The 14,169-nt window shown below is 40.0% G+C and overlaps 1 protein-coding gene across 2 annotated transcripts in view; it reads left to right on the top strand.

Moving 5' to 3' along the window:
* The window catches only part of Commd10 (COMM domain containing 10), a 127,251-nt gene extending 117,935 nt beyond the window's left edge, over positions 1-9,316 (top strand). For both annotated transcript variants that reach the window (XM_032885332.1, XM_032885331.1), the window contains 2 exons: positions 7,766-7,825; positions 8,507-9,316. In XM_032885332.1, the coding sequence (XP_032741223.1) occupies positions 7,766-7,825; positions 8,507-8,545 (99 nt within the window). In that variant the 3' untranslated portion in view covers positions 8,546-9,316. The remainder of the gene's footprint in view (positions 1-7,765; positions 7,826-8,506) is intronic.
* The last annotated feature ends 4,853 nt before the right edge of the window (positions 9,317-14,169 follow it).

The following is a 14,169-nucleotide window of genomic DNA, read 5'->3' as shown; positions in this document are numbered from 1 at the left end:
AGGTTATTTAATTTAGACAAATATAAAGTAGCTTTCAAAAGTTCAAGAAAAATCACACAGATTTTTCACTCTACCTCCAATATTGACTTTAAGAAGAAAACAGATTCCAAAATGTGGCTGTTGAACTCCAAGTCTTTTACACTGCATTCTAGAAACAGTGCGAGTCTAACTAAGCATTTTTTGTGTACCCAGAGTCCCTCAAGCAGGACACAAAAGCATTCTTGGAAGTCACACAGCTATTCCAAATGATAATGCTGCAGTAGGAGTGCTTATGATTATGATAATTTCCATTTTCTAGAAAACAGAAAGCATCACCTACAGTAGTTGATACATTCTGAACTGTCACTATTTAAAGAGCTTCATGTAATGATATTTAAACTTCTTCTTTGGCTGATTAGATTCAACAACCATGACTAAATGTATCCACACCAAAACTGAATATCATGATGACATATTGGCACACACATAATACCACTGGAGTCGATGAATACTACATGGAATACATTTTGACTGGCTCCAAGCATATGTACTACACTGTCCACCTTAAAGAAGAGAGATCTGCTGGTAGGGCTGTCACACCTACCAGCAAAAGAGTAAAAATGTTTGCTAACTAGAGTGAAGAGTGTTATGCAGATCTGGGTAGTATTCCATTGTGTAGATGTACCACATTTTCTGTATCCATTCCTCTGTTGAAGGGCATCTGGGTTCTTTCCAGCTTCTGGCTATTATAAATAAGGCTGCTATGAACATAGTGGGAGCCACGTGTCTTTTTTATGTTGGGGCATCTTTTGGGTATATGCCCAAGAGAGGTATAGCTGGGTCCTCAGGTAGTTCAATGTCCAATTTTCTGAGGAACCTCTCAGACTGATTTCCAGAATGGTTGTACCAGTCTGCAATCCCACCAACAATGGAGGAGTGTTCCTCTTTCTCCTCATCCTCGCCAGCATCTGCGGTCACCTGAGTTTTTGATCTTAGCCATTTTGACTGGTGTGAGGTGAAATCTCAGGGTTGTTTTGATTTGCATTTCCCTTATGACTAAAGATGTTGAACATTTCTTTAGGTGCTTCTCAGCCATTCGGCATTCCTCAACTGTGAATTCTTTGTTTAGCTCTGAACCCCATTTTTTAATAGGGTTATTTGTCTCCTGCAGTCTAACTTCTTGAGTTCTTTGTATATTTTGGATATAAGCCCTCTATCAGTTGTAGGATTGGTAAAGATCTTTTCCCAATCTGTTGGTTTGCTATTTTGTCCTAAGCACAGTGTCCTTTGCCTTACAGAAGCTTTGCAGTTTTATGAGATCCCATTTGTCGATTCTTGATCTTAGAGCATAAGCCATTGGTGTTTTGTTCAGGAAATTTTCTCCAGTGCTCATGTGTTCGAGATGCTTCCCCACTTTTTCTTCTGTTAGTTTGAGTGTGTGTGGTTTGATGTGGAGGTCCTTGATCCACTTGGACTTAAGCTTTGTACAGGGTGATAAGCATGGATCGATCTGCATTCTTCTACATGCTGACCTCCAGTTGAACCAGCTCCATTTGCCGAAAATGCTATCTTTTTTCCATTGAATGGTTTTGGCTCCTTTGTCAAAAATCAAATGACCATAGGTATGTGAGTTCATTTCTGGGTCTTCAATTCTATTCTACTGGTCTATTTGCCTGTTTCTGTACCAATACCATACAGTTTTATTTTGTTTTGTTTTTTATCACTATTGCTCTGTAATACTGCTTAAGTTCAGGGTAGTGATTCCCCCAGAAGTCCTTTTATTGTTGAGGATAGTTTTAGCTATCCTGGGTTTTTTGTTATTCCAGATGAATTTGCAAATTGTTCTAACTCTCTGAAGAATTGGATTGGAATTTTGATGGGGATTGCATTGAATCTGTAGATTGCTTTTGGTAAAATGGCCATTTTTACTATATTAATCCTGCCAATCCAGAGCATGGGAGATCTTTCTATCTTCTGAGATCTTCTTCAATTTCTTTCTTCAGAGGCTTGAAGTTCTTATCCTACAGATCTTTTACTTGCTTGGTTAAAGTCACACCGAGGTATTTTATATTATTTGGAACTATTATGAAGGGTATCGTTTCCCTAATTTCTTTCTCAGCTTGTTTCTCTTTTGTGTAGAGGAAGGCTACTGATTTATTTGAGTTAATTTTATACCCAGCCACTTTGCTGAAGTGTTTATCAGCTTTAGTAGTTAGATTTTGTGTTTTAGCTACCTGTTCAGAGTTCAGAGGCTTCATTTTCCAATACAGGTGTACTCTTCAGTACTCTTACGTCTTAAGACAAACAAACAAAAAAACTCTTGGGAGATGAGGATGCTTCATATCAGTAATACACATGGAGCTCAGAGATTCTTGAATGACCAAATGCTGTGGGTAAGAGAGATGGCCAATGGCTATACATATAGAGTTCATAGCTTCTTTGTTCTGTTTAGAGCTGACATGGTTTTGTTCTTTTTGAATAATACTTGATAAAGACAGTAAATCACTAATAGTAAATATACTGGAACATATTTACAGTTATCTCTAGTTACATGTAGGATAGCCATAAAACCTCCAGAGATATTACTTACTCAATGATGCCTAATGACATTTGTTCCCTGAGCTCAGTCAGTAGGGTGGACTATTATTTATGTGCTTTCTGCCTAGTGCCTCTCCCGAAAAGAGAACCTCTGCAGGGACCCCCCACCCAAAGTGTCTTTGGTCTTACAGAACAAGAGCTGGTAGCCTTTCTCTTGCAGGAGGATTCTGGCCCTCTAAGTGAAAGGATAATTGTAACAACTCTAATTTTGATACTCAATATAGGTTTGAAAGCAAAGCAATATAAATATCAGTTCTTGTCTGGGATAATTTTATTATTTCTGCTTAGATAATTTGTGACAAAATTGGTGCATTTCTCTTTTCAAAATGTATTTGTGTTCCTCACTAATGGGAAAGCAGAAGATATTTTTAGTGTCATCTTTCATCAAGTCAGACCTTTCTGAAGACCTGAGTAAATTCTATTTCCATGGGAATTTTGCTAATGGGCACAAGTAACATTATCCAAGTGCTGGTGGATAAGATTACAAATTAAAAATGAAGACAGATAGAAAAAGTGATCTTTCTCAAGATGTTGGCAGAGAAACTCTTGTTCATTTTCATTTTTCTGTGTTTTCAGGTCAAGTACAAAACATCTAAGTTTGGTATACATGGTTAGCCCCATCGGTAGAAACGGTGAATATCATAAATGGATTTTTAGCTGTAATCTTACATACAAGGCAGGAGAAGGAGAGAAGAAATCTTCCAGTCTCTCTCTGTCTAGTTAACAGTGTTAGTGACATCAGTGACTCAGTGACGTTGGTGACAGGAAAATGGAATGTTGAAGGCATAATTGTAAAACAAACCACCTGGATTTATTGTTTGTATATCAGCTTACTGATTCTTTGCAATAAATAACCAGTAATTCACTGTAATAAATAACACACTTCAAAATAACATGTTAGGGAGGGAGGATGTATAAAGCTGGAGTTACTCCGTATTTATCCAAACCTCCTTACCTTAAATATCAAGCCCTGGACACGTTCCTTTCTTATGTTCTGTGCTTTCACAGGGAAGTTTCGTCCACTCAGTTTTAAGTGTAGTGGCTCTCAAGTGTCTGTCTCCTCCCTAGCTGTCTTTTCCAGACTTACTTCATCTGTTTTCTGGGTGATCTCTGCTTTCCTAAGCCCTTCTTTTTGATGTGCCTTCTGAATCCGCTGCCCTCGTAGTGCTGATCACATTACTGTCCCTCTGATATCTCTTTCCAGCAAACTGGCAGCCATTCTTCATCTTTCTACCCCTTTATGACCTCCTAACCCCACCCCATTACTCACACTTAACTTTTCTCTGTCACCAGAACCATTAGATCAAGTTGCTTCTTACCTGACCTAAATCAGCACCGCATGGCTGCCTTGTCTACAGCCGGTCTGACCAGTTCTAATCAGTTTTAAAGGAAAGCAAAATTGAGATATTGACTGTAAATGGAATTGTGTCACTCTTAGACCTGAAGTCTTCAGTGATTCCCATTGCTTTTAGGAGTAAGATTTTTGCCAGGCAGAGGTGGCACACACGTTTAATCTCAGGACTCAGGAGGCAGAGGCAGACAGAGCTCTGAATTTGAAGCAAGCCTCTTCTCCAAAGTGAGTTCCAGGATGGCCAAGGCTACGTGGGGGGTGGGAGTGGGGTCAGGATAGAGTGAATAAGCGATTTTTATTTTAATCTCTGAAAGAGATGGAAGGACCTACATTAGCTTTCCATGACTCTCTATTAGTCTGGGTTTTAATTTTGCTTTTTATTTGTTCTTGTTTAATAACAAAATACCTGAGAAAGCAACTTAAAGAGGAGAAATATTTATGTAGTTCATAAATTTGAATGTCAATTTCAGTTGTGTTGAGTGTCCGGCTTAAGGAGTATTTGGTAAAGACTGCTTATGTTATTGCTCTAGCAAAGCAGGGAGAGGGCAGACGGGAAGGGGCAGGGACAAAATCTAAGCTCCCAGAAGCCTGCTTCTTACAGCTACCTCCACCCCAAAGTGTCACCTATCTTGCAAAGTTGGGCCACCAGCTGAGGCCCAAGTCTAAAACTTATGGGCTCATGGGAGGTGGTAGGGGACCACATGTTCTAGCCATGACAGGGTGGCATAACAAAGTGACACAGATGTAACTGAAGCATGAAGGTGTTCTTCACACTTCTAGAGTAGAAGACCCAGATCAGGCTGTGGAGCATCGGGCTTCTGAAGCCTCTCTTCTGGGCTAGAAAATGACCATCTCCCGCTGGTGTCTTTACATTGTGTTTACCTTATACATATATCTGTCTCTCTGCTGTAAGAGATGCTGGCTTAGGGCCCACTCTTCTGACTACTCTTCCAGTACATCTCCAGTTCTGTCCATGGGTGCAGTGACATTTGTGCTTCAAGGGTTAGTGTCCCATTTGTGTGAGTTAAAGGGAGATGCTGTTCAGCCCAGAACAGAGCTTGAGTTATAGGACCGGGGAGGGGGAACAAATAGAACTTAGGACTCCACAGTGTTTCTCTACACCTGTGAGCCTGCTGTCTATGCTCTTGGCCTCACACCTGAGCTGCTGCTAGGTCAACACATCTGAGACCATCCTTTTGAGTAGACAGCTAGCTACTCACTTTGTGGTGACAAATGGTAGACAGGAAGCAGGTGGAGAATCCCTCGTCTAATTTCAGTTCATATAGCTACTTTAGCTGGTCTTTTTTATTATTTTCTTCCACAAAATCCATTGTTACAGTTGATGGTAGCTGAGGTGACAGAGTTGAATTTCAACTTTTTCCCCCTTCTCTCTCAGCAGAGATGCTAGTGAACCATGAATTGGCTCAAAAGGCAGAAGGATATAAAGTTGAGGAAGAGATGTTAGATGTCCAGTTACCCCAAAGAGCAACATCCCCAAAATACTAAATCTCTTTGAATATAAATGCTTTTCTTTCTTCTTGGTTGGGTCAGAGTAGCTACTGGCTTGTATGGATGATAAACGGGGGAGAGGCTGTTAAAAGTTTGCTTCCCTTAATGGTCAACACTTCCATACCTTGTGTAGACAGGAAAGAGAATGTCCACAAACAGTCTCCTCTGGCCTCCAGGGGTGCCCAACATGCACATGAGCATGGACATACATGCAGGCACAACATGCATATACGTAGTTTTTACATTTTTTAAATAGGACATAAAAACTGGGATTGTTCCATGTGATCCTGTTGTAAAATAACATCCTGATTCTTTCGCCTGCACATCTGAGTCTCCATACAGATTTTAATAAAGAAAGTACTACCCTTACAAATCTTTGTTTTACTAGGACCGAACTTGGATCCTCTGTGAGAACAGTAATCATTTCTAACAGCTGAGCCATATCTTCAGCCTCTACTTTTAATTTTTAATGAACCTTCATTCCCTTTTTCTTTTAAGATTTTTATTTTTAATTTTGTATTTGCATAGGTGTACACTTTAGTGCAGGTGGGAAGCCATGTTTGCTGGAGCTTGAGCTGCAGGCAGTTATGAGCCTGAAGTGGGTGTTGGGAGCCTTACTCAGCTGCTCTGGCAGAGCAAACCGTGTGGTCAGCTGCTGAGCCATCTCCAGCCCCATGCTTTTCTGTGGGGGCTGCACCACTTCAAAGTCTCACTGCTGGTGTCAGGGTTCCAGTCTCTCCACACACCCTCAGTTGTCATTTTTTTATCTTTTATTCCAGTAATAGCTGGTCCCCTGTATGCACTACAGTATCTCGGGCTCTCACAGACATATTCTGATCTGTGTTTTGTTAGTTCAATGCCTTTGTAGAAGAAAGATGGCTTAGTGTTTTCTAGTCTGACACATGCTGCCACAGTAGCCATGATTGTTTTAATAAGCATGTTCCATTAATCCTTCTCCTAGTGTAAAATTTTAGGAAACACCACCTTAATACAGAACAAAGCAAAATACAGCCTAATCTAGTGCTGGGTATAGGGTTAGGCAAATCAGTTGTTTTTATGTAGTTCTTTCCCACTTAACTCCCTCTTAGCTTTTGACATGGAACTGAGAGGGTAACCCCCCTTCTAACTTCAGGGAAAATATTGTATCACTACATCATGCTGGTTAGACTTTTGCATATTTAATGATATGTGCCAATCAGCTGAATATTTTTAATAGAGTTCACAACCTTCATAATCGACACCGTTCCTAAGGGACCAGGCTGCACAGGTGATAGCTTCCCATTCTCTAAGGCTTAAGTGTGTACGAGAGAAAGTAAAGAACTGTGCAAGCTGGTCCTCTAGTGCTTAGGCTTCACGAAGAGGGAGGCGCTGTTTCTGAATCAGCCCGTTGACCTAAGACTTAGCTGGAGATAACTTGGTTTAAAAATTTTGGCTTTGTTATAAAAATGGAAACCATCAAAACAGATTATTTTTTCCAAGAACAACACAGAAACTGAGAATTGAGTTTATACAGTGAATTTGACCAGGTTTAAGTACTAGAATTAATGTCTGTTTACAACAGCTTCCCTCCCACCTCTTCAGTCATGATACTCATTCCATGTCGTGAGACCAAAGCAGAGGGCTCAGCACTGGTGGTGCACTCTTAGCATTCTGCCTTTGGTTTTTCTGCTTCAGAGGAACTTTGGATAAAGTACTTAGCCATACAGTGGCTTGTTGTGTCAGCGGGTACTTACAGTTGACTTGGTTGGGAACACTTAACTAAATCACTGTCAATAGAAACACGGGGTTTGTCTGCAGCACCCAGAATGGTTGCTCCAAAGCGTGGAGATGAATCTAAAATGACTAAGTCCTGCCTTCGAAATTGTGAGTTGTTTGCTTTTGCTGAATGTACATTTAAAAAAAGGTAACAATCTTAACACGTTAAGGTTGTAACTGTCTGGGTAGTGCTTGGAGGCAGAGGCTGTGCCCAATGAGACATGAATGCTGGATGAGTTCAATCAGATATGCTGTGTCCAGTGTCTGCATAATGGTATTTACTAGATTTTAAATCAACTGCTGAGAAAGATGAAATATAATCTCATTTATTATCTCTATGTTGAAAAAAGATAATTAAATTGCTCTCTCACTAGCATATATCATATTAACTTTTGTGGAGTCAACTTAAAGAAAAATGTCCTTGTAGAGTTGAAAGCTTTTGCTCAGGTGGAATGTGACCCAGTGATTTTGGGAGTTCTAGGAATCCCATATTCCTAGAGTATCTGGAGAGTGGGAAATGCAGTGTGCGCTGCATACAACTGAATGCTTTTCCTTTCTTGCTCTTCTTTACAGAACCTGGAGAAGGTTCTAGTGGAATTCAATCACAAGGAGTTGTTCGATTTCTACAACAAGGTCTGTGTTTATAAGTGTTTTCTAGTATGTAGAGGTTTCCTAATGCTTCCTTGGTTTAATCAATTTTTATTTTTGAATGCCTTTTTATAGGGCCAAGTTCTTTAAACTCCTGTAAACACCATATATTTCACAGTAGGAAGAGGCAAAAACAAGATGAAAAGAATCTGAAAACTAAATCAGAAAGAAAATGAAAATTAAAAAGATAGAGAGAATTAGTGTTTTGTGTAGAACTAAGCAGGGTACTGTGTGCTCCCCATGGCTACTGGCCCATTCCATGTAGACCACCTCACTAAAATGGCTGAGACCATAGGTAAAAAGAGGCTGCCAGATTTTAGAGATGTATCTTTGAATACATTCCCCTTTTCTTTCCAATGCCTCTCAGTAACTACCAAGCGTTAAAGTCTTACCATATAATAGCAATGTACTAAAATAGCTGAATGCACTTAAGACAGTAGTACTTAAAAGTCTTCTTCCTTCATGAATATAAAAACATTAAATGACAAGCCTAAATCCTAATGTATTTACACAGCGAGAAAGCATCCTGAGTATTACCGTTATGCCGTGTGTGGTTTGCTGCATGGAGTTCCCGCTGCTGCTGCTGCTTCCTTTGCTTTGCACGTTTTTAACCATATGCAGTTTATTTCCTTCGCTAACTGCTGTCTTTATTTTGTCTGTAACTAGCTGGAGACCATACAAGCACAGCTGGATTCCCTCACATGATGTTCTTGGAGACTGGCTTCGCCATCACATGCTGGCCACCTCACTCTTTCACATTGAAGAAAGACTGCCCAAGCATATTTTCTAGAGGATTTGGTGACTTTATTCCTATGTATAATATGGCTTACTGCGTCTTAGACAAACACCAGTGACGGGAGATCATAATAAGAACACTGGGTTTCTAAAGTACCTTCTCTTCTCACATGAGCTGTACCAAGGACAAGCGTTGAGAAAACTGTTAGAAAGAAGTAAGAAGTGAATGCCACACTGGTTTTTCTGTCAGATTGCTGCCTTGTTGCTTCCCCTCAGTCCTGCTTTCAGGGATCACTGCAGATCTGTAGGCAGAAGGTACGATGATGTTTGCCCCAGTAGAATATGGAACCTTACCCAGTACAGTAATGAATTAGGGAAGCAGCCACAAGCCATCAAATGTTTTGGCATTCATCCTACCACTTGATTTTGCTTGAGGTGCCATGCAGGAAAGAAATCTAAAATGCTTCAGTACTGCTAGGAGTTCATTCCATTGTGCTCCTCTTGTCCCACCCCCTGAATGTTTCTAACTTTAATGAATTAAAAAATCATCTAGGTTTATATATACCTCTGCAAATTAATAATGCTGCACTTCTCAGTGCTTCAGATCGTGAATGAACACTTTACCTGTAATGAGTATGACATGGGAATCTCACATTGTAAATCAGAAAAGGTTTGCATTCTTTTATGAATATGTTCATTGGTTTCAATCAATAAAAATTTCCTACTTTAGAATTAGTCAAACTCAAGTATACAATAGTTTTATTTTATAATATATTTTAAGCCATGACTCTGTATAAATAAATGATTTCCTGAAAAAAAAATCATTTGAAAATCGCGTTAATGAAATGTCTTACTTTGTTTCTAGGGGAAGGAGGAAGAGGCTCAGACATAGGCTCTCTCACTTGACGGAATGTGGTTTCAGAATGTCCTGTAGTTAAGCAAACAAAACAATTACGGTTGAGCACATTTCTGCTGTGAGGGTCCTGACTTACCTCCAGTCAGTGCTTACTGTGTACCATGATGCCCGTACTTGTTCATGGAAGAATGTCATTGCTTAGAATTGAGTTTGGGTTATTGCAGAAAGCAAGTGTTACAGATGTTGTCCCTAATTCCTTGATATCAAATGTTTTTAAGGCCCCAGCTTCCATTGTGGTATATAGCTCAGTGTGGGTTATAATGTAACCTGGTAAGTTTCTTTCTGTGGTTGATAGGATCACTCTTACTTTCTTTTTCCTTAACATCTTAGTTAGGGTTTCTGTTCCTGTGACAAAAGACCATGACCAAAACCAACTTGGAACAGACATAGTTTATCTCCACTTATAGCTCTGAAGTTCTACTCCGTCACTGAGGGAAATCAGGGCAGGTACTCAAGGCAGGAACTGAAGCACAGGCCATCAGGGGATGCTGCTTATTGGGTAGCTCTTAGGGCTTGCCCAGCCTGCTTTCTTCTACAACTCAGACTGCCTACCCAGGGCTGGCACCAATAACCGTGAGCTGGCCCTCCCTCACCAATCACTCATAAGAAAATATTCCACAGGCTTGCCCATAGATAGTATCATGGAGGTATTTTCTCAATTAAGCAACCCTCTTTCACAGTGCCTTTATCTTGACTGAGACAGATGATTTCACTACTGTTTCAGTGTTTCTATTGCTACATGATCAAAAAGTAACTCGGGGAAGAAAGGGTTCATTTCGACTCACATTTCCACATTGAGATGTCACTGAAGCGATGCCATGGCAGACTGCTGCTCCTGTTCTCCTGACAGCTGTTTCAGCCTACTTCCTTCTACCACCCCAGGAGCACCTACCCTGGGGCGGCACTGCCCACAATGTGCTGGGCCCTCCCACATCAACTATCAATCAAGAGAATGTCCTACAGACTTGCTTACAGGCTGACTCCATAGAAACATTTCCTTGCTTAAGATTCCTTTTTCTCTAGCTTGTGTCAAGTTAACATATAAACTACGGCCATGCTGCCCAGGATGGCCATCACATCCTGGGCCTGAGCGACCCTGCTTTATCCTTCCCAAGAGGCTGGAGCTGCAAGCATGTTTCCTTACCCAGCTTTCTTTCTCTTACCCTTTGTATGTTCTCAGCTGACCAGTTTCCAAAGACTGCCCGAAGTCCCAACGGTGCTATAAAGACCTGCTGTATGTGAAAATTCTTCAGATTTCTTTATGTAAACAGTCTCAGGTTGAATTTATTTGACCTTCCCAACAGTGACCATACAGGTAGGTAGAAGTTTTTAATCAGTTTAATGGCCAAATTAAATTCCCAGTGTCTTAAGTATAATTAGAAATAAAGCTTTCTAAAAGTAGCTCATATTTTTGCTCTATAAAAAGACCCTATACAAAAGCATGATAAACAGTGTCCTCTCTATCAGCCTAATTCAACATGTTCTTACTCAGAGACACTAAAGAACACATCATGTGGCTTAATTCTAGCAAGGCTGTGGGGATAAGAAGACAGACTGGCACCTGCTCAGTTCAACCTATATGATCATGTGCCATGGAACATGTTGGTCAATAAAACCACGTATATGATGGACTGTGTTGTATCGCTGTTGTAACACTGCCTGGATGCACAGTGGCCTAAGTCATGTAGGTTTCTTTAAGGACATTCATTGTACGTGGACAATGATGGAATTGCCCAGTGATAAATTCCCAGACCATATTCTTACTGGAAAGAGAATCATTCATTAGAGTGAGAAGTAAATGCCTTCTGCAAAGATTATGGTGCTCCCGTGGCTATTTTAAGTCAGGAAGTATGTGAAAATCACAGTGAGCCAGTGCAAACCTGTGGAATCTCGTCATCCAGAAATGGCCATTAATAGCATTTTAGTGGGTTTTTCACTTTTTAAATTTCCTGTCCATACATTTTTTTCTTATTCATTTTCTTTTTTTCTAGGAAATTGAGGTTTTGCTATAGTTAAAATTTTTTATGTCATATTATAATGTGGGCATTTTTCATATCCTTATTATGGAGAACATAATTTTAAGCTCTAGTAAATAAACCATCATTTGAATAAGTTAAACCTCCTCTATTGTTAGGCACTTAGATTATTTCCACTTTGTAAAATGTTAATAAAGGACATGCTGACATACAATGCTAGACCAGCTATCTCTCTACGTTATTACCAGAGATTTGTAGAAGTAGAATTGCTTTTGCAAAAGTATGAAGATTTATTTTCTGTTTTTATCTTTAATGGTAATTTTTATTATAACAGCAACAGTTTCCCATTAGCGGCACAAAAATAAAAATAGCTAGCTGTTCCACTTTGCCATTTCAAACCCTAGAAGTGTCCTTTTTATGTTTTTATTTATTATTTTGAGAATTTTGTGCAATATATTTTGATCATTTGTCTCCCACCCTCCCACTCACTCAACTTCATATTCTTTCTCTCTCTTAAAAAACACATTCAAAAAAGGTAGAATCAGACTTGTACCCATTTCCCCTTCTCTGAGTTGCGATTTTGGCTGGCTTGACCTTGTGCAGACCCTGTGCGTGCCGTCAAAGTCTCCGTGAGCTCATATGAGCACCAGTCCTGTTGTATCTGGGAGATGCTATTTCCTTGGAGTCCTGCACCACCTCCTCTTAACGCAGATCCCTGAGCCTTGAGGGGAGTTTGATAAGCTCATTCCTTTTGGGCCGAGAGCTCCGAAGTCTCTCACTCTCTGCATATTGTCCATCTGTGGGTGTGTCTGGTCATTCCCATCTACTGCAAGAAGAAGCCCTCTGAGGAGGGCTGAATGCCTCACGGATGTACAGATAGAACAGAGTGTCATTGGGATTCATTGCTAGGTCCCTTTAGCAGGATAATAGTGGGGTTAGAAGTGCTTATTTGATTGTGATAAATGGTTTGGTTTCTATATTTTCAGACAGGTGAATACATATAAAAATGCCTTAAATGTGTTTATATTTATTCCGCCTCTGATGTATATCACTGCATTGTTTCCTCAAACAGTTACTCTGCTCCCTCCACCAATGAATAAGCATTCACTCTCCCAAGCCTTTCTGTCAACTTTTCCTCCCACCCCTAACATGCTCCTTCACTGGCAATTATATAGTTTGTATCAGTCAACAGACAGAAGGAAACACTGCTTTCTACTAGAAATATATTGTGTTAGTAATTCTAGGACCGAAGAAAAAAAATTTTTTTAAAGATAGGCAGATGTGTACAGTGCAGTAAGTGTAAGCGCCTTGAAGGCCTGATGTTAATTTCTTAATAAATATTCGCCAAATAACATGTTGCCAAGAACTCTGCATACGTAGCCACTGTGTTGACCATGGTGAGCAAAACAAACATAGTCCCTCCCTACAAAAATACAAAGTGAGGGTCAAGAAAGTGGATACTTGCACAATACGTTGACGGGGTGGGGTAGGTATTATTGGATTTTATTAAGAAAAACTTCAACACGGAACCAAACCTAAGACAGTGGGTTTCAGGAAGGATTCTCTGGGGAGTGAGAATGGAATTAAAGAAAAAGGCATTTTAGACAGACAGTCTGCTTTGTGCAGCAAACACCCTAGAGGTTAAAAAAGACTTATTAGTGTATTTTAAGAACCAACAAATCTGTATGGCTAGAGTGTGCTGGACAATAGACTCGGGGAGCTGCTACAGTTAGTGAGCTAGACAGTGTCAGTTCCTCACCAAGGGCTGTCACTTTTTATGACCTAAATATATTATAAATCTATTTCTAGGTCTCTCCCCTGTCCCAAGCTACCAACATCTTTGCCCTTATACAACCCTGCATCCACTCCAGCTCTCTTTCAGCCCAGGCTTCATTCTGGGCTAATTAAACACTAATCCTACTAATTATTCCATTTCCATGCCTTCAAAGGGTCCCATTATCCACCAAATAGCATGTAATGGACTCGGCCCCTCAGCCAGTGTCCAAGTCATACCCTAGTTCGTGTTTGTTGTGCATATATTAAACAAATTGCAATTTGCTAAATATCATTTCTCTTGGCCTTAATATGAATATAATTCCTTAATAGGAATCTAAAGAATGGCAATGTTGTGAGGATTAAGTGAGATAATTTGTGTTGAACATTTTGTCCAACTCTGATTCCCATGATCACATGCAAGTGTTAGTAGTATTTTTACAGCCCCTTATAGGCTTTCTACTGAAAAGACTCCAGGTGAGCTTGAAATTAATGTCAAAATTACCAACAGCCTTATGAAAGACTTTCTGTTTGAATTTATTTTGCATTCTAACATCAACTCCGTCTTTTCTGCTGTAATACTAAGCTATCCCTTCTTAATTTTCTGCACTAGAATAAGAAACATGGGTTTGTTTGTTTGTTTGTTTGTTTGTTTGTTTGTTTGATGAGTACATTTCCACATGGTCCTTCTGGCTTTAAGAAATCTTTCTCTCAGGCTAGGGAGATGACTTGTTGTGTAAATGCATTACACTTGCTGCTCTGGCCTGCTAACCTGAGTTCAAATCTCCAGAACACACATAAAAGCAAGACAAATAATGCAAGCATCTGTGATCGCAGTGTCCCTGCTAGAGAGATGAGAAACAGAAACTGGCACATCCCTGGAAACTCGAAGCCTAACTAGTTTAATGTGGTCAGTGGAAACCAGCAGG

Source organism: Rattus rattus, chromosome 15 (genome assembly GCF_011064425.1).
Source record: "Rattus rattus isolate New Zealand chromosome 15, Rrattus_CSIRO_v1, whole genome shotgun sequence".
In the NCBI taxonomy this organism is placed as follows: Eukaryota; Metazoa; Chordata; class Mammalia; order Rodentia; family Muridae; genus Rattus; species Rattus rattus.
Note: the sequence above shows the minus strand (reverse complement) of the source record. Positions and strands in the feature narration are given on the sequence as shown.